This window comes from Ornithodoros turicata, chromosome 3 (assembly GCF_037126465.1).
Source record: "Ornithodoros turicata isolate Travis chromosome 3, ASM3712646v1, whole genome shotgun sequence".
Classification (NCBI taxonomy): domain Eukaryota; kingdom Metazoa; phylum Arthropoda; class Arachnida; order Ixodida; family Argasidae; genus Ornithodoros; species Ornithodoros turicata.
The window spans coordinates 30825065-30847100 of NC_088203.1; the positions used below are offsets into that span (position 1 = coordinate 30825065).

General features: G+C 46.9%; 2 protein-coding genes and 1 long non-coding RNA gene across 3 annotated transcripts; 1 reads left to right on the top strand and 2 right to left on the bottom strand.

Moving 5' to 3' along the window:
* Positions 1 to 847: 847 nt before the first annotated feature.
* Positions 848 to 5864, bottom strand: LOC135390145 (uncharacterized). The gene is made up of 2 exons (XM_064620134.1): positions 5379 to 5864; positions 848 to 1305 (listed from the first exon to the last, which is right to left on the bottom strand). Exons 1-2 carry the CDS (start codon positions 5651 to 5653, stop codon positions 1065 to 1067), a joined length of 516 nt encoding a protein of 171 aa, XP_064476204.1. The 5' UTR covers positions 5654 to 5864; the 3' UTR covers positions 848 to 1064.
* Positions 5865 to 9876: 4012 nt separating this feature from the next.
* On the top strand, positions 9877 to 10360 carry LOC135390146 (uncharacterized). The gene is made up of 3 exons (XR_010421732.1): positions 9877 to 10004; positions 10114 to 10178; positions 10237 to 10360. It is a non-coding gene; the product is annotated as an uncharacterized LOC135390146 (long non-coding RNA).
* A 697-nt stretch (positions 10361 to 11057) lies between these two features.
* On the bottom strand, positions 11058 to 11978 carry LOC135389254 (uncharacterized). The gene has a single exon (XM_064619319.1). The coding sequence runs from the start codon at positions 11976 to 11978 to the stop codon at positions 11058 to 11060; it is 921 nt and encodes a 306-aa protein (XP_064475389.1).
* Between the last annotated feature and the right edge of the window lie 10058 nt (positions 11979 to 22036).

Consider the following 22036-nt stretch of genomic DNA (forward strand, 5'->3'; position numbering starts at 1 on the left):
ATGCTAGTCAACATTGTGTTGCTTTCAGTGCCCTCTCGTTTCACAAAGGTGAAGCGCTCGCTTCGTAATAAATACGTTTGAATGAAATATGCGCAGATTTGGAGCGAGATATTTCGTACACATGTTCGCGACATCTTAAAGGAACTGTAAAGCAGCAGAGGCAGAATTTCATTTAGCGTGGCTATTCGATAGTCCAAGCCATCAGTACAAAAACGGTGCAAATTTCGTTCCAATCGGTGGTGCAGTTAATTAGAAAATTAAAACTAAAGATTACGGGCAACACTGTATTAGTATTCGGCAACCACGTTGCATGCGTATAACACGGCCCGACAGCCGAACAGCGCTGCGTTTCTTTTTTATTTTATTTCTAAAAAAACACACTAAAATGGGGTCTCTGCATTCCTATTGAAATATGATACGAAATAATATAGCTACCAAAAGAACAAAACGCGACAAAATAGTGCTGCATACATAATACATATTCGACAGTTTTGCCCGCTGCACAGGGGGTCGTTCGACACCAGGCGTCGCGCCGCTGCACAATGCCGAATTTTTAATGATAAATTAAAAATATTTAGAGAGCGTTGTCGGTCGTATGGTTTCGCATATGGGATTTACAAGCAACAAAGTCTCTAGCCACGTCGCCAGCATATCCTGCTTGTCTTCTGGTTTGCAGTACCTTTAACTCTCTTGAATTCACGAATGACGTGGTCGAAGCATTTGATGTGTTGTGGTTTGCATTTACCGCCTTCTACCCCCAACTCGACTACATAACAAGGACAAACACTGATGATCAGTACACTATATTGAATACCTCACAACGGAACATCGAAAATGCAAATTGTCATAACGTTATTAAGCATTTTGTATTGCTGAGCAAATACATATGTATATGTCTTGGTCCAATCGGCTTTGTCAAGTGTAAGAGGCCTGGCAGACGGCGTGATACATGACTGAATGCTATACAAGAAAACGAAACAAACTGTTCGCACAAAACTACGGGAAGACATTCCTTCCCATTTTCTCATTTACAATTACTATTGAAACGATTTGTGAAAAGCGGCCTAGTCGAGGTCGAATACATATACCGTCTCCCCATGTTCCATCTGGTTGAAGATTGCGAGCGGAAGAGATGCGTTGCTTCGGTTCCCACGGGTGGATTCGATGTTTCCTGCGGTGGTGGTCTCGTTACGCACCTCAGTATTGGTATCTACGTTAGGCTTGACGCTGTCCTTTATGTACTTGACGGCGATAAAGGCTAAGGCTGCCGTCACGATCGATATTCCAGAGAGAGCCATGCACAGTCTGGAACGAAAAAGTGTAAGAACTATATAGTCGGTCCACATTCATAGCACCTTTCGTCGAGCTCGACACAGGACTAGACACGTTAGACTATCAAGTTGACTTATAGTGTCTGGCACAAAAATGGTAAGACGCTGGTCGATGACGGCCTGTGATGACAAAGTGGCGGTCCAGATGACGAAGAAAAGACGCTGTCCTCCCAGAGGTTACCGCTTCAGAGACAAATTCGAGAAAGTCCTATCATGCTCCGAATACGGAAAAAACTGCAATATGGGCTTAGTGGTCGAACGTGCACGTTTGGTGCATTTCGGAATACTAGAATGTAAGCCAGACACCCGTAGAAACCATAGATCGACAAGTTACCCTTCAAAAAGAACTCGTTACAAGTTAAGTTACCGTGTGCAAAATGTAACTAAGTTAATAAAAAAGTTATTTAGCCTGAAATGTAACTCGCAGTTACTGAGTTACTTAAAGAAAAGAACGAGTTACTTCCAAGTTACTTCGGACACAAAATAGCATTACGCAGGTGCAGCGCGCGTTAGCACTTGAGTTATACCCCTGTCACACGGGCATTTTCGATCCTGCTCGACCGAACCTGCTTGAACCCAATGCAGACCGGATGGTGCTACACGGCCGCTTCCAAGCAGGATCGAACTTTGATCCTGCTTGACTCAAGACAGTTCCCATAACAGGATTGAGAATTTCAAGACGGCTCGACGGACGCCAGATGCATCCTCGACCCCGGTGAACTGTCATAACTTAAGACGGACATGCGCGCGAAGCTACAAATGATGCTTACATCGGGATACGATAAATTACCACTAATATCGCTGTTATATAGGAAACGCGAAATTAATGAGTTCCGTTTATTCATTTGCACAGGTCAACCATTCAATACGCATTGAAAGTGGCCGTGTAGCAGCGTCAAAACTCGAGCGTGCTCGGGAAGCTCAATGCAGATCGGATTCGAGAAGGATCGAAATGCCCGTGTGACAGGGGTATTAGACATTGAGTTGCCTGCCGAGGAGTGCAACACGCTTAGTTTATGTCCAACAATAGACCTCTCCCTGTTTGTAAACAAATGACGTCATAGTGTTCGACAGAGCCACAAATTTGGTAGAATTGAACTACGCTCGAAGCTAGAGGTGAACAAGGTTGCGCCCGAAGGCCACGGTCTTGAGGGGATTACGATATGGTCCCTTAAAGGGACGCGACCCTCGGTCCTGCTTTTCTTTCAATGGGAGGCAGCGAACAGGTGCCCGTTCGTGGAACCCAGCCCTCTCCTTCCGATTTGTTTCGGTTTCAGTCTGTCTACCAATGTCATGATGACGTTTCTCTGATAGAGGTCTATTCGAACCCTTTGCATCTTACTCCCTGTGGGCGCACAATGGTTCAGCTTCATTTCAATGGCAGAGGTTCTTACTTCCTGAATAAAATACTGTCATTGATTGAATATGTTGTTTTATGGCAAAAAATGCCATGAAGGAACCAGAGAGAAAGCAAGAAAATATGTGGACAAGAGGGAAAAGCGAGTTAAAAGTAACTTGGAACTTAATCTAAGTTACTTTGGCAAAGTTACCTGGAAAAGGAACGAGTTCTTCTGAAAGTTACCACGGCGCAAAAGTACCGAGTTAAGTTACAAGTTACCGAAAAAAGGAACTTAGTTACAGTAACGAGTTACTTGTAACGAGTTACCTCGAACTCTGGTAGAAACCGCCTGGACGCGAGGTTTCGCACACTACAGCGATACCAAATGACTTTCACAGTTTTTATCTTCTGGTCACTCTGCTGTCTGCTCACGCCAGGGCCGAGGGTAACGGTAGATGAGAAGCGATACGGAGACGCGGAGAGAGAGAGAGAGAGGAAGGCCAACAGATGGCGCACATCGCAGATATTTCTTACAGGTTGCAACAGTTTCAATCGAACGTCTCAAGAATTGCTATTATTATCCAAAACAGGTCTAACAGGAATTAGTAACCTGTCTCAAAATGGGTTGCGTAATACTTCAGTATGACATGATACCTGGCCGCCAATCCGGAGCTGGCTCCCATTAGTTCCCTCAGTTAATGCAGAAGGTCGCCACCGTTCAGTTTCTAGAAGCGTTTAAAATAATTAGTAAGGAAAGTACGGCGAACTGATAGGCAAGCTCTACATGATGATATCCTAAACCTCGGTGGTTATATTTCACTCAACAGTCCCTTTCAAATGCATTGAGTTCAGTTACTAACGAAACTGTACAGTTTCAATCGACTCTACAGTAAACGATCAACTGCGTTACGCCTACCTACGCCTACCTAGCGTGCAATATTTGAGTGTCACTCTAGACTATCGCGCGGTGTCCGAGGCTAACCTTGGGGCTTATCAACCCCGATGTCAAACACAACGACCACGTCTTCTTGTACGTCAACGAACACAGTTTCTGGTGACAGCTTTACTAGGTGTTTCATCAACTATATATATAGGGAGGAAATGTAGCCGAAGCTCTTTGGCTGCACGTAGAACATGTGTTTATAAGCCCCAAACGTCGCCAAATCAGCACTGGACAGCTGTTCCGGCTTTATTAGGCCATCGTCAGCGCAGGTGGGCCCACCTGCGCACTGCTGACGATGGCCCAATAAGGCTGATGAGGCTGCGCATATTGGGGGCAAAGGAAAGACTGGTCTCCGAAGATGCGCAATCAACAAAATAAATGAAAAAAAAAAGGTGTTCCTTCACGAATTTTTGGCGGACGATCTACCGATCGGATTTTTGTTCTGAAAGCGGCTACGATATCAGGTCACCAAAAGGAACGGATGTTCTCATTGGGACAGCTTCTATAATTAAAAAATTAATTAACGATTTTTCGGTAATTAGTTATTTGTCGGTCGAGCAACATATGGCCAAGAACGCCCGCTGGCCTAGAGGTGATAAAAGTGAAAACAGCATGTCTATAGCCCTTATAGTTTTTCATGAAAAATCAGTATCGCCTAAAAAAAGACATCCTGTATATACATACATACAGGAAAGCACGCTATAGAGAAATATGCAACCCACGGCATTTATCTCTAGTGAACTTTCGCCTCCTATACTACAAGCAATTTTCTCAAATTTCAGTTGAGAGAGATTCGACGACTGTATTCTGAGATGATGAATGGCGAGTTTCATCGCCAGGGGCGATAATCTACCCCATTGCTAGATTAAAGTTCGTGAATTGAATTCTGAAATTTGCAAATCAACGTATATTTTTCAGCCGAAAAATGCACGTCTCTCGCATCTCGGATTTACGCCCACTCCATTCCAATTCCTACTCCAATGGTAATAGCTGGAAGGAAAAAAAGCGGGACGCGCATATCGACTGTCACAATCAGCCCGCCTTTTCAGAGAGCTGGCGCCACCGCTCGGCTAACTGGCTTAGTAGAACGGTTGTTAATCATGGCGTCAACTAAAACCATAATCAATTAGGGTAACTGGACATAACCTGAAGTTCATGGACCGTCCGGGATGCAACAGTTTACCTAAGGGGGACGGGGGGGGGGGGTACTCTAAGGGGGAATTCTTCTGCTGTGGGTTCAGTCGTTTGCACAGATAACGAAAAAAGCCAAACATCCCTTGATGCATTTATCTTTGCAAATGCTGAACGAACATGCTACTGGCATAAAAAAGTCTTCCGCTCCATAAGTTCACGAAATGTTGTCTCTCACCACAACTATGTGCAACCCGATACCGTGTGGATACGAATGGCAGATGACGAAGGACAGTCTCATTGTTTAGCCAAAGTCCCGATAGAATACGCCACTGTCTTGCGCATGCTCCGTTAACATTTTATGAAATGGCCCATTCTGCGTGAGGCCGACTCCGCGCTTCCCGGAAGGTCGAGCCCTGTGATGCCAATGGGCCGATCTGCGGTATTTTCTTGTTAAGATTTCCCCCAGTTCGGCCAAGCTCTATTCTTGCAGAAGAGTGTCAGAGAAGCGTAAAATTTGATTGAGTTTGATTGTAGGAAAAAAAGCGTAAGGTCTTACAGTCTCCGCAGTATATTTAATGCTTCCCCAGATAGGGTACCTCAGTAAAGAAGCAATGAGAAAAGAATCACATACCGCAAGATTTTAGATTTGTAGATTGAATGTCCCATGAGTGCGGCAGTGATGAGGGCGATCCTGGGATTGATTGCAGGCCTGGACGCCGCAGGGGACTGTTCTTCGGCATCTGCGGAGGATATTTTGTTGCGTACATTGCTCGTCGTTGTGCTCGTGGATGGGCCCTTGGACAGGCCAGAGTTGAAGAGGGTGCCCGTAGCATATTCGCCGGAGATCTCTTGTATACCCGTGGGCAGTTCCGGGGACATAGACTCTTCTTTCGGGGATGACGACATGGGGGAGCGATGGTTCGGTGGTTATCATGCGGCAATATACTACAGGTTTGACGGGGAACGGAGCCAGTAGAACCGTGACACGATAAACAAGTATGGGCGAGTGAGGCGGCACTGGATCGAACGTTTCCGACCTGGATTAGGCTGAAAGGCACGTGCTTCAGGTGTTGGCGATGATTGTGGGCATGAGTGAATGAATGAGATGGTGGTGGTGGTGGTGGTGGTGGTGATAGGGCTTGCCGTTGTCGGCCTCACGTATGTGGGCAACGTCACGACTCACGCCCTGGGGGAATGTGCGTCCTGGGCCGACTTCTAAGGGAACTGAGCCGACATATGTCTGAAAGCGTCTGAGGAATGAATCAGAAGTGGAAATAAAGTGACGTGTTTTTTCTGCTCAGTCGCAAATCAGGGCTACGCCACAAGATCATCAAGCACAGTGGGCCACAGAAATTGATGAGTGACGATAATGTATAGTCGCCATTCCTGTTTTCATTGTTCTCTTGATAAATATTTATTGCGCCTGTACTGGTGTCTCACTTGTCAAGATGGGAAGGATCTTTGGTTCGATAAACCATAGCCTCCATAGTACGCCGGGTGTCCCACGGATATAAGACAGTTGCCAATGTCGGCCCGATGTTGACGGAAATACGCAACATGACGCCGACACTGCCACCTTGTGACCGATATCACGTTGAAGTTGGGAATGTCGGTTCGGTGTTTGCCGAAACAAGCGACATGTAGCCGACAATGCCAACTTGCGACCGATATCACGTTGAAGTTGGCAATGTTGGCATGGTGTTGACCGAAACAAGTGACATGTGGCCGACATTGCCAACTTCCGACCGACATCCAGCAGAAGTTAGCAGTGGCGGCTTGATGTTGACCGACAGCAGCGAGATGACTCTGACAATGCCAACTTGCGACCGACATCCCACAGCGGTTGACGATGTCGGCTTGATGATCACAGAAACCAGCGACATGACGCAGACAATGGCTTTTGATCGACCTACTTGGTGTCCCGCGCCAAGAGCAGTAGGAAACACATTCGTTACGTTGTTGTCGAGTTCATTCTAATTGCCAAAGGAATTCGGATTGTCAAAGCCTCTCTCAGAAGGCAACTTCTGAGGCAGACTTTGGCAATCTGCAATGCGGGAAACTGCCTGATGATGCCTGTGTGGCAGGGCCGGCGATGGGGGGGGGGGGGGCGTAAGGCGACCTCCTAAGGCCCCGCACACGAAGCCCTCAACCAGGGATTACCTTTTTTTTAAAATATCAAGTATGCACTTAATCGTGTGAAACAGGCCCCGCGATGTGCCTTTGTCTCAGGCCCCGCACACCCCTAGCACCGGCCCCTGCTCTGTGGCTATTCATCCAGCTTACCGACGCCTTTTGTAACTCTTGCTCTTGGTTAACTTTGTTCCCAGTTCGTGACCAGCTTGCTGCCTTTCCTTTCCCTCTTTTTCCTATGCTGTGACTATAGGTACATCCCATTTTGTCACGGTACAACGCCGTTTCGTCAGGCTCCTTATTGCTCCTGTACCCTTTTGCAAGTAGATTCTCCAAGGACAAAACAATGAAATGCAAGCGAGCTGCTGGATCCGTGAAGCGGGCAGCCTTCGTTTGTAAGTCCCTATCTGTGTCCACTCCGTCCGTCGTCGGCCTCTGTTATTCAAGACCCCTACATCTCCAGCAAATGCTGCCCGCTTCAAAAGGTTCTGTTTGTTACTCAGCTATTACATGCGTCTTGTCAATTTCTTAAATCCAATGTGTCAAGACTTTGAACAATTTCATGGCAGACTCATGTTATCTCATTCAACTGGATACATTGGATGTCGAAGCATTCAGGAGCGCCGAAAACTATAGCAGCAGCTGTGGAAGGCCTGTCGCCATGTTTAGCCACGTACAGTGAAAAGAACCCTTTCCACAAGCACCGAACAAGCTAGGTTTGTGAACATCGCTTCTGCGGGGTCGCTTACTTCTTATGATCAATTTTGTACGTGCAGTTCCACTCTGCTTGTGCGATCTGCATTCCAGGAGTAAAGGCAGTACGTGTCCACTTCGGATGCTGACCTCTGGCCACTGGTGTCCGCCCATTTCATCGAACGCCGTTTCATCGACACCTGACCAGCCTGACGAGCCTTTTACGTATTTCACACGTTGCCGCAAGAAAAAGCGGCGGCTGCCGATTCGATGAAACGTCATGAAATGTCGATTTCATGTCGATGAAACGTCGATGATGGCGTTCGATTAAATGTCACGGAACTCTGACCATTCTGCACTTCAGCACAAGACATGTTACCAGAAAAAAAGAAAAAGAACGGACTTTTTAGGACCACCCATGGCTTCATAGAGAGACATGTCAACCCGCTGCATAGTACACTGCATTGCAATGCTCTAATTGGATTAAAGTTGAGTTTCTTCTTATTTTCTTTTTTTTTTTTGCAGTTCGGTGTCCTGGAGAATTAGACGGCATTCTGGAAGCACTCTGGAAATACTACAGACTTCGCCGTCGCTGGACGTACGTAGGAGGATATAAATTTTATATTGACATTTTGTTTTGCTTGTCTTGACACTTGGCAGTAACAATGAGAACTTTAAATGGTATTTCATAATCATTTTTGCTGAGCATGAACTTTCATGATCACATCACAGGAAAGTTATGTCAATTTTTTAGATGTGTATATGGGGTATAGGGGTTTAGATAATACAAGAAATATTATTTATTACATACCAGAGGAGTGTGATACAGAAGCTTCGACATACACAGTGTGGTGCCAATGGACTCATTATAGCCTTTTACCCTATAGGCACCGCACGCTAGCTTGAGGGCGCCCTGTTCGTTTGCCTGAGCGCGCCCTCTGTGGTGACTCCGCGCATTTTGACTTTGTACCAACGAGCCAGCCATTGCTTTGAGAAGGCTTTCAGAGCGTGCGGACCGATGGTCACGCGAGTTTTATACGGTGGGTTTCCTCCCATTGATCCCGGAATCCACCTCCGTGGAAGTAATGTCAAGAAAGGAAATCTTCTGCGGAACGCAAACCACGTGAAAGCTGTACGCGAGGAAGTGTTTAGCGACGGAAGGTCGAAACTGACGGCTCAATGCCTGGCGCAGACGAGTATACGTACGTACGGCGTTACGCTTCAGGTGAGTTGCCGTTGCATGCGTTGAATGCAGCACATTAACGTTAAATTATTATTATCCAGCTTCAACCCTCTACTCCTCGTGTGATCGACTCTGCACATTGCACGTGCAAGGGTGGTGTTGACGGCCGCTGCAAACGTGTTGCGGCTGTTGTTGCGACGGTGAACTGCCCTGAAGATGATTCGTGCACTGGACTACCGCAGGCGTGGGGTCGACCTGGGTACAGGGCAGCGGACAGCGGCTTGCGGCGACCATTTGAAGAGGTTTACCCGACTAAGTTTCTCCGCACTTTGGAATGAGCTGCTTTGTAAACTTAGCTAAATGTCAAATGCGAAACACGGATATCACGCAGCATGCTTTAATTTAATGCCGACGGAAAGCAGTGTCTACGTGAACTAATTTACATGTGGAGCTCTCAGGGCCATTAAACCAGGTGTATTATGTTCCAGTACTTTCATCTGTTTCAAGAGCCTACCCTGTGATTGCATGTTGTAAGATTTAATCTATTCTCTCAACGTTCAAGAACCACCTGGATCATCCAAAGCAAGCTGCAGACCAGTGTCCCCAACGTACGTCCTCAGGCACTTTCCAGGCATGTGCACTTCACTGAGCCAAAACGCGGAGTTCGAGTACCAAGATCCAGACGAAAAGGCGTGCAGAAGCGTTTTAGCTTCCCTTGTTGACAGTGCTGTTGACATGCATGACGAGGGGCTATTGACCGAGCTGCTTTCGAGCAGTAATGCAGGGAGAGCACAGTTCCATGCAATGACGGCTGTAAGGCTTTACCCGGACAACAAGTTCCTCTTTGTGAGGAAAAATTGGTTGGAAGAAATATCTAGAGAGAGAGCCACATTTTACAGAGATATTGTAGCCGCTGATAACCCAGTTACTGTGGGCATGAACACACGTGGGCAGAGGACAAATGGAAGGTGAACTATGTGTGCATGATGTCGTCTTTTCATGTATTTGCTGCTCATCTCTGATGAAGTACAGTGATTTTGCTGTGTACGTGTTAGGTTTAGTGTGTACAGCTGTACAGCCTCAAATTACACTAAGGGAGCAACGCTTACATGCGCACGTGGTTTCAGGAGAGGTTGACACGTCTCACCAGCACGGAATGCCATAGGGTCCGCACAAGAGTAGCAGATTTCGAGAAACTTGCCGCAAGCTTGAAAACTGCTCGGCCACTGAAAACGGCAGCCACTGCGTACGGTAAGTGAATCCGACTGTGGACATTGGGTACTTGAATGGATAGTATTGATGGTGACTGTCATTGTGTCTGCCTAGTGACTGTCTACCTAGTGTTTGGAATCTTTTAAAGGCACGCAGATGGAAAGCAGTGCAGTGAGAGAATTTCAGAAGAAGTTTCCTGCAATTGTATATCAGGTATGAACGTCACACACCTTAATAATGGAGAGTACATCAGATTCATCAAATATTTCAGGCTGGGCTTCTGATTCATCCTGGACAGCAATGGCTCTGCGCAAGCCCAGATGGCGTAGTGCGACTGGACGACCGGCTGTACCTTCTGGAAGTGAAATGCCCGTTTGGTCGGAAGGGACAGTCAATTATCGACCATACGAGTGCCACCAGCTACGTCCAGTATCTGTACTACGATGATGGCAATCTCTGCTTGAAGAAGTCTCATCAGTATTACACCCAGATACAGATAGGAATGTATGTCATGAATGTAGCAGAAACTTTCTTTTTTGTATATTCCGAGGCACAGTCCATTAACGTGATGGTTGAACGAGATGATGAATTCCTCAGTGAACTGATTCCCAAGCTAGAGACATTCTACTTCACATTTATGTTACCACGGATTGTGCAGAGGTGTAAAAACAAAATTTAGCTGTATCAGGCATTTGTCTGTGCACACAAGTTACTCCTCTATATCCCTGAATCTGTTTTCCTGAATTTTCACAGACTGTTGTACATAGTAGAATGTGAATAGACTTGTCGTCTGATCATGTAAATATACGGTTCCCTGCATAATTTGTTGGCGTCAACTGAAACTCCTTTCAAACTTCTTGAGTGCAGTCATTAATGAACACTGATAACTAGAACTTTTACCTCACAACACCAGTACACAGACTGTACAACCTTCAGCAAAGTTAACAATACCACACGTCATCACTGTCTTGTCCCTGAGCAGGATCACAACTATCCCAGCATTCTTTGGTAACTGTTCACCTCTATCCGATCACAAAGCAACCACCATTAAAATTTTCACGAGCTTACATGTCAAATATGGAAATGGTAATGCTAATTGCTTTCATGTTTAAAAACTGGTGGCTGCAAATTAACAAGCACCGCACAGATGCGGAAAATGTCAGGCATGTACGGGACAAGGTCTGCAGGCACAGTACGGTTAAGAATATTGTAAATTTTTAACCTTTGAATAACACGCTCCACATGGACTCTGACTTGGGCAATGTGATATGTGGTATCCATTTCCGAGCTACTGAACTGTGCACTTCCCGATGAGAATGGGGGCATTACAAGAATTGCACCTTTATCACCTAGGTGTGAGTTTATGCCAGGGAATCCCTTGTCAGCTAGAACGAGGTCCCCTGATTCAATAAGGTCCAGAAAGCCAGACTGCACGGTTATTGCAGTGTCACTTTCACGTCCTCCGTATGCCCCCGAAACAAATGCGATTTGTCCATTGGGAACAATAGCAACAAGAAACTTGAGAGTCATGCCCCCCTTGTAGTTGGAGTAGAGGGTTCGCTGTTTTTCTACTGAAGCTGGAGACTCGGTCCTGACTTCTGTGCAGTCAATAATGTACCTACACGTATGATAGTGTTCCAAGAAGCACTGGGGAAGCGTTGCTCGGACGGTGTCTCTTGAAGGTGCAAATATCAGTTTCCTTGTAGCTTCTACCAAGTTTGCCAGGATGAGGAAAAATATCCTTGCTGCTGTGTAGCGTCGGACACCAAACAGTGCACCAAGGCTGGTAAATGTTATCCCCAGCTTCAGTTTCATAAGAAATAGCAGCAGCTTGTTGGGTACAGTCACGTCCACTTCCCTTACACGGAGGTTGCTGAGGAGACTGAGGAGCAGGGCAAATGCCTGTGGGCTTGTGCCACATAAGTCCTGCAGTGTAGTGGAGTCCTCATGAACTGTCTCATAGCCCTGAAATAGGCAAGTGCGCTGAGAGGGTCCAGCGAAACTTGACTTCATGTCGGGGACAGCTTGAACTTCTTTGTCAGTCTGGGTACGGTGGCTGATCTGTGTGCAGCTGGTGCCGTTGCTAGTTGTACAGATGAGAACTGTGAAGTCACTCCTGGCATCATCACTGGCCACCTCTGTCTGTGTTCCCTGCAAAACATAAGAAAAAAAAATCTTTATTGTTGTTCCTGTTACTCTTGCAAAATAAAAAATAAAGATGTCATCTCTCTGTTAAATCGATTAGGGAGCATACTTACCACTGATAATATGCCAGACTGAGTTTCACCATCGGGCAACAGAGGAGCAGTGTCACCACTGCTGTTATCTTGCATGCTATCGGACAGATCATCACAGCCAAAGTCACCCGTGTTCGCGTACACCGCATTTCTATCAATGTGCTGTGACCGCCTCTTGGACCTGTAATTTATGGCTAACATCAGGGCACTACAAGGTAACAAGTGACAGCGAAAGCAAACGCAACGGACCCCAGTTAATACGGCGAAGGCAGACAGCTGCCTACCTTTCGTAGCGGTCGACGGACGTTGAGCACACAGCCATTGACTGCTTCTTGTAGACGGCAGGAAATATTGTGGGAATGTACGATGGGTGAGCTTGTTCAGAACTTTTGGCATTTCCCACGAAGTGCGCGCTGCATATGACCGTGCTGCATGTCGGCTCCCACGGGGTGCCATCTTCGCTGCACAAATATGTCATTTGATGAGACGAGCAGCGAAACGAAAAGCAAGGGAATGACATGTAATTGGAAATTTCACTTACTTCACCCGACGTACAGCAGCTATCCACAACCGACGGCGTTCTTGTTCATACCACTTCGTAGGGAAAGTATAAAACTTCAAGGCAGGTTGCTTTCCCTTGGCGGCAGCCCAGTTGTTGTGGCAGCCTACTACGCAGCAATAACTGCCGTTCTTCCGTTTTCGCCTAGAATCCATTCACAGTATGTGAAGACAAAACTCCCTGGGCCACCTGACTCTTATTGCGTCCTGCCTTGGTATCGCAACCAGCTTTAAGCGTTTCGTGCAACGATCCAAATGGCTGCAGCTGTACAAGCCTGCACAGCAGGTACCGGGAGATTACGCCACATTCCGCCTGGTGGGGGCGCGGGCGTCGGCCGAAAACTTTAGCGTGCGGTGCCTATACCGTAAACCGTGCTTTTACCGTGTAGTATGTGCAGTTGCATACATTCAGACTTCTATTTATGCATACAATTTTATATAACTGCATACAACCCATACATGTGGGTCTGACTTTCGGGTTCAAAATCTCTCACGGATTTGTCAGGGGAGATCGTCCGACATTTTTAAGCCTTGATTGGATTGGATTTAGCGCACTCTGCAAACTGCGAATTTGATTTAAATCCGATTTGTTCCCTCAAATCAGCATCAGATGTGCTTCATGTTGTTCGTCAAATAAAATTTGCGTCAGGCGTGCATATAGAATACTACAAAATAGTATGAAATGTGATTGGAATTCGGGGAAGGGGGGGGGGGTATGATTTAAGTCGAACTGGTCCAAAACATATTGGAAGGAATAATCTGGAGGATTCAGATTCAATTCGAAAGTCAGGTCCTACTAATAAATATGTAAATTATACCTACCACACTTTGGAGTGAAGATACATAATATTGGTTCAGTTCTACCAACTTGAGTTAACACTTGAACCGAGATCAGTCTTCTCTAAACTTGTTTTTAATCGTCAACCCGGTTGCACCAAAGCTGGATAGCGATATTTCCCTCAGGGTCACAGAGCCGTTGGTAACACACACCATGTTTAGAGACGTCTAATCTTAGTTCAACTGTTAACTTGCGTTGGTGACACCGAGCCCTGACCCCATTTGAAACATAGAAATGCTAACAAAGATATCCTTGATATGATTCATAACTTAAAAACCTGAGACTAGGGGACAAAAAACGAGGTTATGGTTAAGGTTTAAGTTACGGATCTATACCAGCAGCTCGCTTGCTACCTCTCTATCCTCTCGTTATTGATATGATTATTATGGGTATACTTTTCTAATTACACGAACAGCCCACCAGGGTATCTCTATTTCTGGGGTCTAGTTCTGAGGCCTAGATAGCCCCAGACTCAACTGACAAATGGAGATCAACTTTTAGATCACGTGTTCAAGCGCGGCTAAAACCTGCCGTGAGAGATATCCCACTGCCAGGTCTAGTGGCCTAGTTAACTTCCTACAATGATGGCATTCCAGACTGAGACTCTAAGGCGACCCAGGTTCGAATCCGGGCGCCGGCTCTGCTTTCTGGGGGTTTTGCATGGGTTTTCCTTAGATATTGCCACGAATCATCATCGCGAAACTTCCAGGGCAGGCATTAAACGGTATATCTCATCCCGGCGCATGCTGAAGAAGAAGCAAGAAGCTTCCAGACACATCGCGTGCTCTCTGGCAAACGCACGTGCTGTTTCTAGACTTTTCGGCGCGACGCTTAAATGCTTGTGCGCTCCAGGCTGGAGCATTCATGCTTTGGACTTAGTTGTGTTCAGAGAGCTATCACTCTTGTGTTAGACTATTTGCTAGACTATTTGCTACCAAGTAGTCTAATAAACCGTTTGCTGTTTATTCGACGACTCGCCGGCCCATTTCGCTTCGTGACACTTCTGGTGGAGGTGCGGGGCATTCAGGGGTGACGCAATTCTTGAAAAGTTCGGAATGAACCGTCGGTAGTAGCCGCAAAGGCCAAGAAAGCTTCGAACGTCTTTCACGTTAGAAGGAACACGGTAATTTGCGATGGCCGCCCTCTTGTCGGGGTCGGGACTTACGCCGTCACTGCTCACGAGATGGCTGAGAAATCTGAGCTCCTTGTAGCCGAATCGACACTTCTGAGGCTTCAACGTCAGCCCTGCAGTTCTGATAGCCTCGAGGACTTGCTTTAGTCGTTCAACATGTTCTTCGAATGTTCTTGCGAAGACGACAACATCGTCGAGGTACACCAGGCAGGTTTGCCACTTCAACCCGGCGAGAACTGTATCCATAACACGCTGGAACGTCGCTGGTGCTGTGCAAAGGCCGAAAGGCATAACCTTGAATTCGTGAAGTCCATCCGGAGTGACGAAGGCAGTCTTCTCACGGTCCCGTTCGTCGACTTCAATTTGCCAGTACCCCGTCTTGAGGTCCATGGAAGAGAAAAATTTTGCGTTTTGAAGGCGATCGAGCGTGTCGTCGATGCGCGGTAACGGGTAGACGTCCTTCTTCGTTATTTCATTGAGTTTCCGGTAGTCGACGCAGAACCTGAGTGTTCCGTCCTTCTTCTTCACTAGTACCACCGGCGATGCCCACGAACTGGTCGACGGCTGGATAATGTCATCTCTTAGCATCTCTTCTACTTGCGTTCGGATCGTTTCTCGCTCTTTGCAGGAGACCCGGTACGGCATGCGGTGAATTGGACGGGCCTTTTCGTCGACGATGATGCGGTGCTTCGCAATGGGCGTTTGTCTTACTTTCGACGATGCAGCGAAGCAGTCACTGAAATCGTTGAGCATCTGGAGAAGGGTTTGCTTTTGAGTTGTATTGAGTTGAGAGTTTACGTCGAAATGTTCGGCCTCGTGTTCCGTGGTGACCGCGATGTTTATTCATGAAAAAAAAAGAAAGAAAAAGAAGGAGAAGAAACGGCATCGAGACGATGCCCCGTCTACGGAGGGGGCAATGCCACGAATCATCTTCGCGAAACTTCCAGGGCAGGCACTAAACGGTACATCTCATCCCGGCGCATGCTGAAGAAGAAGCAAGAAGCTTCCAGACACATCGCCCGCTCTCTGGCAAACGCACGTGCTGTTTCTAGACTTTTCGGCGCGACGCTTAAATGCTAGTGCGCTCCAGGCTGGAGCATTCATGCTTTGGACTTAGTTGTGTTCAGAGAGCTATCACTCTTGTGTTAGACTATTTGCTAGACTATTTGCTACCAAGTAGTTTAATAAACCGTTTGCTGTTTATTCGACGACTCGCCGGCCCATTTCGCTTCGTGACAATATAATAAACAAGAATTGGCCGAGGTAGATCGCAATTAGGGACGTCTCAGACACGTAAGCCTCAAACATCCAGAAATTAACGAATTCAATAACTCAGGGAAAATACCTCTTTCCCCTGAGTTGGTTGAATTCCTAAGATGCTTCACAACGAATGTCACCACAGTTCCTTGTGAAGTCGTCCCAGGATGCACGCTCGCCCCTGCGATAGTTGTGACGTCCCCTGAGTGTTGCTAACTATGGGAATCAGTGTCCACCACCACCACCTTTAGCTGTGAGAGAGGGCGCGCCTTCAGATGTCACACCGTGTAAAGCCCTTGGCTGCAGTGGTCGCAACGACGCCACAATGGCATAAGCGGTTGTCGGCTGAGCAACTTCTCTTGTGCAAGCATTTTTTTCCCTTGTGCGCCATTGCTCACTCATCTTCTCATGTGACCTTGGCAACTAAATGGATATATGGATAAACTAAACTGGCAGTATATCGAGAGTGCACGCTTCTATGAAAAAAAGTCATCCTTGTGGTACCACGTAGTAGCCTATATTGTCTGAATATAAACAAAAAGCTCACAAATACAAAGTTGCTGTGATGAAATGAATTCATAAAAGATAAAGGATCTCCAGAAGATCTGTGCTTATACAATGCACAAGCGTTGTCAGTGACTGGTCATGGTTATGTGCCTGCAATAGTTAACATCCGTCCGCCTTTCGCCCGTCATCATTCCTTCATCTGTTATCACATCATCTCATCTCATCCTGGGTACAGTCGTGACGCAGCCCACATTCGCGAGGCCAGCAACGGCAAGCCGGTTTACGTCGCCACCACCACCACCACCAGCAGCATCCAAAAGTAATGATGCTTCAAAAAGGTTTGCAGCCTCTTTTAGGCTCTGTAGTGTCTTTCGCAGAGGCAGCCCTACAAAGCCATATACGTATACTGTTACGAGATGATAAATCAATATAGCAGCAGCAGCAGCGCTTGTCGACTGCATCTAACAAGTCTCTGTATATCAATCTACAGGTTCGTTAGCATTTCTCTCCTATCTGCTACACGGGTGAAGTTTCCACAGCTCAGACTTATGCTGAGCATCCCGGAAGCAACCGCAGCGTGACACGTGTGGCGACCAACAGAACTGGTTGTCAGTGATTGGCCTTGACCTGGATCACGGATCTTTAAAAGCAACGCAGCTTCCGAACCACTTCATTGAGCAGCAGCAGCGATTGTAGACTGCATCTAACAAGTCTGTGTATATCAATCTACAAGCCTGTCTATACCTTTTTATTCTGTTATATATATACAGTGCTGCTGCTGAGACACTTTGTGTGGTCCAAAGAAACATGTCTAAAGACATCAACGAATTGTGCTCTGAACTGAGCTAAGAGATTCCCGCGGAATTTAAACAACTCCGCGAAGGTTTCGACAGAGAAGTGCGTAAAAACACGCGCGATATGAAAGGACACATGAAAAAGCAACTCGATGAAATCAACTCGAAACTACTTGGGCTACTTGAGGAAAATAATGAGCTAAAGAAAATTAACAGATCTCTGGCAGAAGAATGCACTACGCTGAAAGAACAAATAAAAGACAAAGAACTAAGAATTACTGCCCTGAGCAGTACAGCCGACGTTCAAATATCGATATCAAGGGTGTTCCGGAAAGCAGCGAGGACGACGTCATGGAACTAGTGAAATCGATATGTTAAAAACTGAATGAACCCATTACTAATGACGACATCCTTTCATGTCACCGAGTGAGTAGAAACTAGGCGCATCGGTCATTACGTTATAACACTATCGCTATGCTCCTAATATACGTAGTGCCGAAAGAAAACAGTTCAATAATATCTGTAGGATTTCGTTTATAAACCATGTTTGGTTTTTCGTTTGATTGTTGCAGACGTCACATAGAGCGGCATGTTATGGTATAGCAGATTATGACTGCGCTGCGATTTTGCTGCGGAAAAGTCATTTACCTTTTGTTTTTGCAGCCGGCAAAATATATTGCTACGCATGTTTCCGAAAACTTTTCGAAATTCCTATCTTTTATAAATTTCATTCAAAACGTTGTTCATTTAACACATATTCCATTGTTCATATTCATTTAATACATAATTAATTAAACACACAGCCGTTCGAAGCACGTTGGCGCGATACGCTGTGGTGGTGGTGGTGATGGTGAAAGGGCTCGCCGTTGTCGGCCTCACAAATGTGGGCAACGTCACGACTAACGCCCGACTAACGTCACGATACGCCGTGACTTGGAGGCATCGCATGCGTACATGAGCCAATCACGGACGTCTTTGGATTTGTGTCAGGGGTTACTTAAAAGGAGATTTGGCAAGGATCCGAAAAAGATAAAAAAGGTGAGCATCATACCGAAAACGAACCACCCCTTCGATACCGAATACACATTGTGCGAGTAATTAATTCGTAAATGATGACAATACCAAACCGAAACCGAAATGCGAAGAGGAGAAAACAGAGCTCCATACAACGGCGGTTCGTCCGGAGGAGGATACCGTCATGTCACCCAGCACTGTCGAGGAGGAGGGGGAGGAGTGTCGTTGGGAGGAACCCGAGAGGTCTGCCTGCCTGATTAGGCGGCATGGTGGAGAGGAGGAGAGGAAAGGGTGAAGTGGAAGACCGAGCGGAATCCGCTCGGGGGGAGGATAGCTGCGTCCATGGACCGATTTCAGGGGAACTGTGCTGGCATACGCCTATTACACATCTGAGGGAAACCCAGGAAAAACCCCAGACGGCACAGCCGGCCCGTGGATTCGAACCGCGGACCTCCCAGTCTCCAAGCGCACGCGTTACCGCTGCGCCACCGCTGCGCCACCGGAGCTGGTCCCCCGCACTGTCGTCTGCTACGAAGCCTGCATTCCGCGGGATGATGTCAGCATTACAGTAACCTAGAAAACCGAGTACGGCGACCGGTTTTCCAATGGAGCGCGAGAAGCCGCTGCATGTAAACGCCGAGCGGCGGCGCTGCGGTAGCTTTCACTTGAAGATTTTGGCTGTCGTCTGCTCCGTTGCTCTGATTTCGCGGTGTTTTGCGCGCTTGCTGTGTGATGGCTGTTACATTTGTGAGTTTTGAACGCCAATTCGTTCCTTTTATGAACGACAGTTAGTATATTGTCCCACGTGCCAGAATAAACGGCGGAGCGGAAAAAGAAAACACGGACGTTTTGCTTTGCACCCGGCTGCAGCACCGGCTACGCCCGCACGCATCACGAACATAAGTTCTTCGCTGTTCTCTGTCCCAAAACAGGAGAACCTCAGAAAGGAATGGGAGAGGAACTTAAAGCGGCTGGACAAGCCGCTGAAAGATATATCAGCGGTATGTGAGTGACGTTTCGAGCCGAGGTTTATACTGCGCGATTACGTCCACTTCGTGAACGGGCAAGAAGTGAGAGTTCTTCGCGGCAAGCCCGCATTAGCTCCGGGTGCTGTCCCCACACTTCTTCCAGATTTTCTTACTCGAGCACTACTCGAAGAAAACGCCACGTCCGCGTCCCGAAAGAACAAGAAACACTGCAAGCTAGTGCGCCAGAAGCTCAAGAAAAAGATCCAGGCGAGGTTTTGATGAGGCGGAGGCTGAGACGTCGCATATGGGACAGGACGACTACAGCACAAATGAGGACACTAAATTGACTTTGGAGCTAGCAGGGCAACTGAGGGTACCAGAGCACTGGTCGAAGCTCAGCATAGTGGACTTGCATGATGGGGTTATTTATGTGACATCAGAAGTAAGCAAGCACCCGCACGAGATCACGAATCCCAAGGTTGTGTCCTTCTGCGCAAACGATGACAAGGGATTCGATGCACACTGCTACTATTTGAGAAAGTGTTTTGACGAAAGGACTGGGCTCACAGTCTCGCAGGCAGAGCGGGTCCTGCAGGAAGCTGACGCCGCATTCCTATGCACGGGTGGAATGACGAGCTGCGAATTTTGTCACTGTAACTGGAGATCGACTGAACGGTTGCAGAAATCTGTTGTGCCATCACATGACGTTGTCCACAGCAAGTAGTGCACATCAACTGTTGCCAATTCAGGTGACTGGATTTTTCCTTGCCACACTTCATGTAGTAATGATCAAAAACTGTGCGGAAAATTTCAGAGCACTCGGGAAAATTATAAGAGTTAATGAATAGCGATCGAAAAAGGGGAGAGGGTAAGAAGGATCTGACACGCAATTTTTTGAGTTATATATTGAAATTATGGATGTCACGACAGGCTTTGTAGCACACAGAAAATTTCACTGTACTGGATTGAGTGAATTGACACTCTACAAAATATACGTGGTGCCAGAAATGGAAAAGTTGGACTTTTATGGAAGGAACGTCTGTGACACTGAGCATATTATGTGGCGCTAAGGTCCATTCTGAGCACTAAGTGTGACGAGTGCATAACACAGCTCACCGCGGAGAAAGGACTGGCAGACGACGTCAGTGAATCCACGTTTACATCGCTTTGTAATAGAGGCGGACTTCTATATCCCTCCGTATACACCTTTCCACTTTTGTGAACGACCTAGGGCGTGTCTTTACCAGCTGTTTCAGCACCCAAGTGCTGTATCGCGACAGCATATTTGACATTCTCACCATGATAAAGTCTCACCATGATCAAGTCAAGGTCCCAACGAGCCGTTGGCTGCTTGGATCATCGCGAGTGGCTGACATCAGAGATTGTGGCGTTCTACATTGTAATTCGACTGCATTTTGGCACTAAGGCACTGAACAAATGCACGGGAGCTAAGCGCGCTACTGCGAGGTACGTAGGTAAGCTCAGCCACTGCATATAGGGCCTCCGCCGTAGGTTGGCTGTCTAATCAAAAGCCAGAAGAGCACAGGAGGTCTGGTAATGATTAAAAATCTCTGTTCGCCTCCTTGTCGTGATCCAGCTCAGTAAGCTCCAACACCGCAGCTTTGATCGATGTCGTCGTCTTCTTGTTCCTCCAGCGGGAGAACGTCGTCGGGGCCCCTTGGCACGTTTTTGTCGCCGGCTTTCACCACCTCTCAAAAATTATACACACAACCAATGGTTTTACAAGTTTCCAGCTACACCCATGGAAAAAAAAGAAAGTGCCAGTGCCTCCCAGCAGTGCTTCAGAAAATCCATGAGAAAAACATTGCTTAATTCCACGTCAGTCAATATAGCCTTGCCGAGAACGTCTTTACTGGTGAGTGGTGATTACGGGTAACAGAAGTCATTACGGAACATAAAATCACTCCCAGAGTACGACAAACGGGGACCGTCATACTGAAATCGTTCAAGGGAAAGCTACAACAATATTGGATCCTCAGCAACGGATCTTTTCCGTCTGGCGACCATAAATTTTTACACAAAGTTGTAGTTTTTCTATGCCGCGGTGTTACGTAGACCCACGCTTCCGACCTGTGTCCCGTAACTGTCCTCGTTCCTTGTACTTTTCACTGATTCAGGGCGATAATACAGCATCATTAGAAAGCAAAAAAAAAAGTCAATACAACAGTCCCAACATCACAAGCACGCGAAATATCGCAGAAACAGAGCGACCGCGCGGCGGACGACAACGCAAAACCTTCAAGGGAAAGCTATGACAGCCCCACCGCTCGGCGTCTACATGCAGCGGCTTCACGAAAAGCTGCCCGTTCGCATTACTCGGTCTTCTAGGTTACGCTAGTCAACATTGTGTTGCTTTCAGTGCCCTCTCGTTTCACAAAGGTGAAGCGCTCGCTTCGTAATAAATACGTTTGAATGAAATATGCGCAGATTTAGAGCGAGATATTTCGTACACATGTTCGCGACATCTTAAAGGAACTGTAAAGCAGCAGAGGCAGAATTTCATTTAGCGTGGCTATTCGATAGTCCAAACCATCAGTTCAAAAACGGTGCAAATTTCATTCAAACTAAAGATTGCGGGCAACACTGTATTAGTATTCGGAAGGGATCCGTACTCTCAGCCGCATACGGCGGCAACCACGTTGCATGCGTATAACACTGGGCCCGACAGCCGAACAGCGCTGCGTTTGTTTTTGATTTTATTTCTAAAAAAACACACTAAAGTGGGGTCTCTGCATTCCTATTGAA

What these genes read in the sequence shown, in the direction of transcription:
- LOC135390145 (XM_064620134.1), bottom strand. Translation starts at nt 5,653, where the DNA reads ATGTCGTCATCCCCGAAAGAAGAGTCTATGTCCCCGGAACTGCCCACG. An exon ending in TACAAATCTAAAATCTTGCG is followed by an intron (nt 1,306 to 5,378) that starts GTATGTGATTCT and finishes TTTTCGTTCCAG; the next exon opens with ACTGTGCATGGCTCTCTCTG.
- LOC135389254 (XM_064619319.1), bottom strand. Translation starts at nt 11,978, where the DNA reads ATGAAGTCAAGTTTCGCTGGACCCTCTCAGCGCACTTGCCTATTTCAG.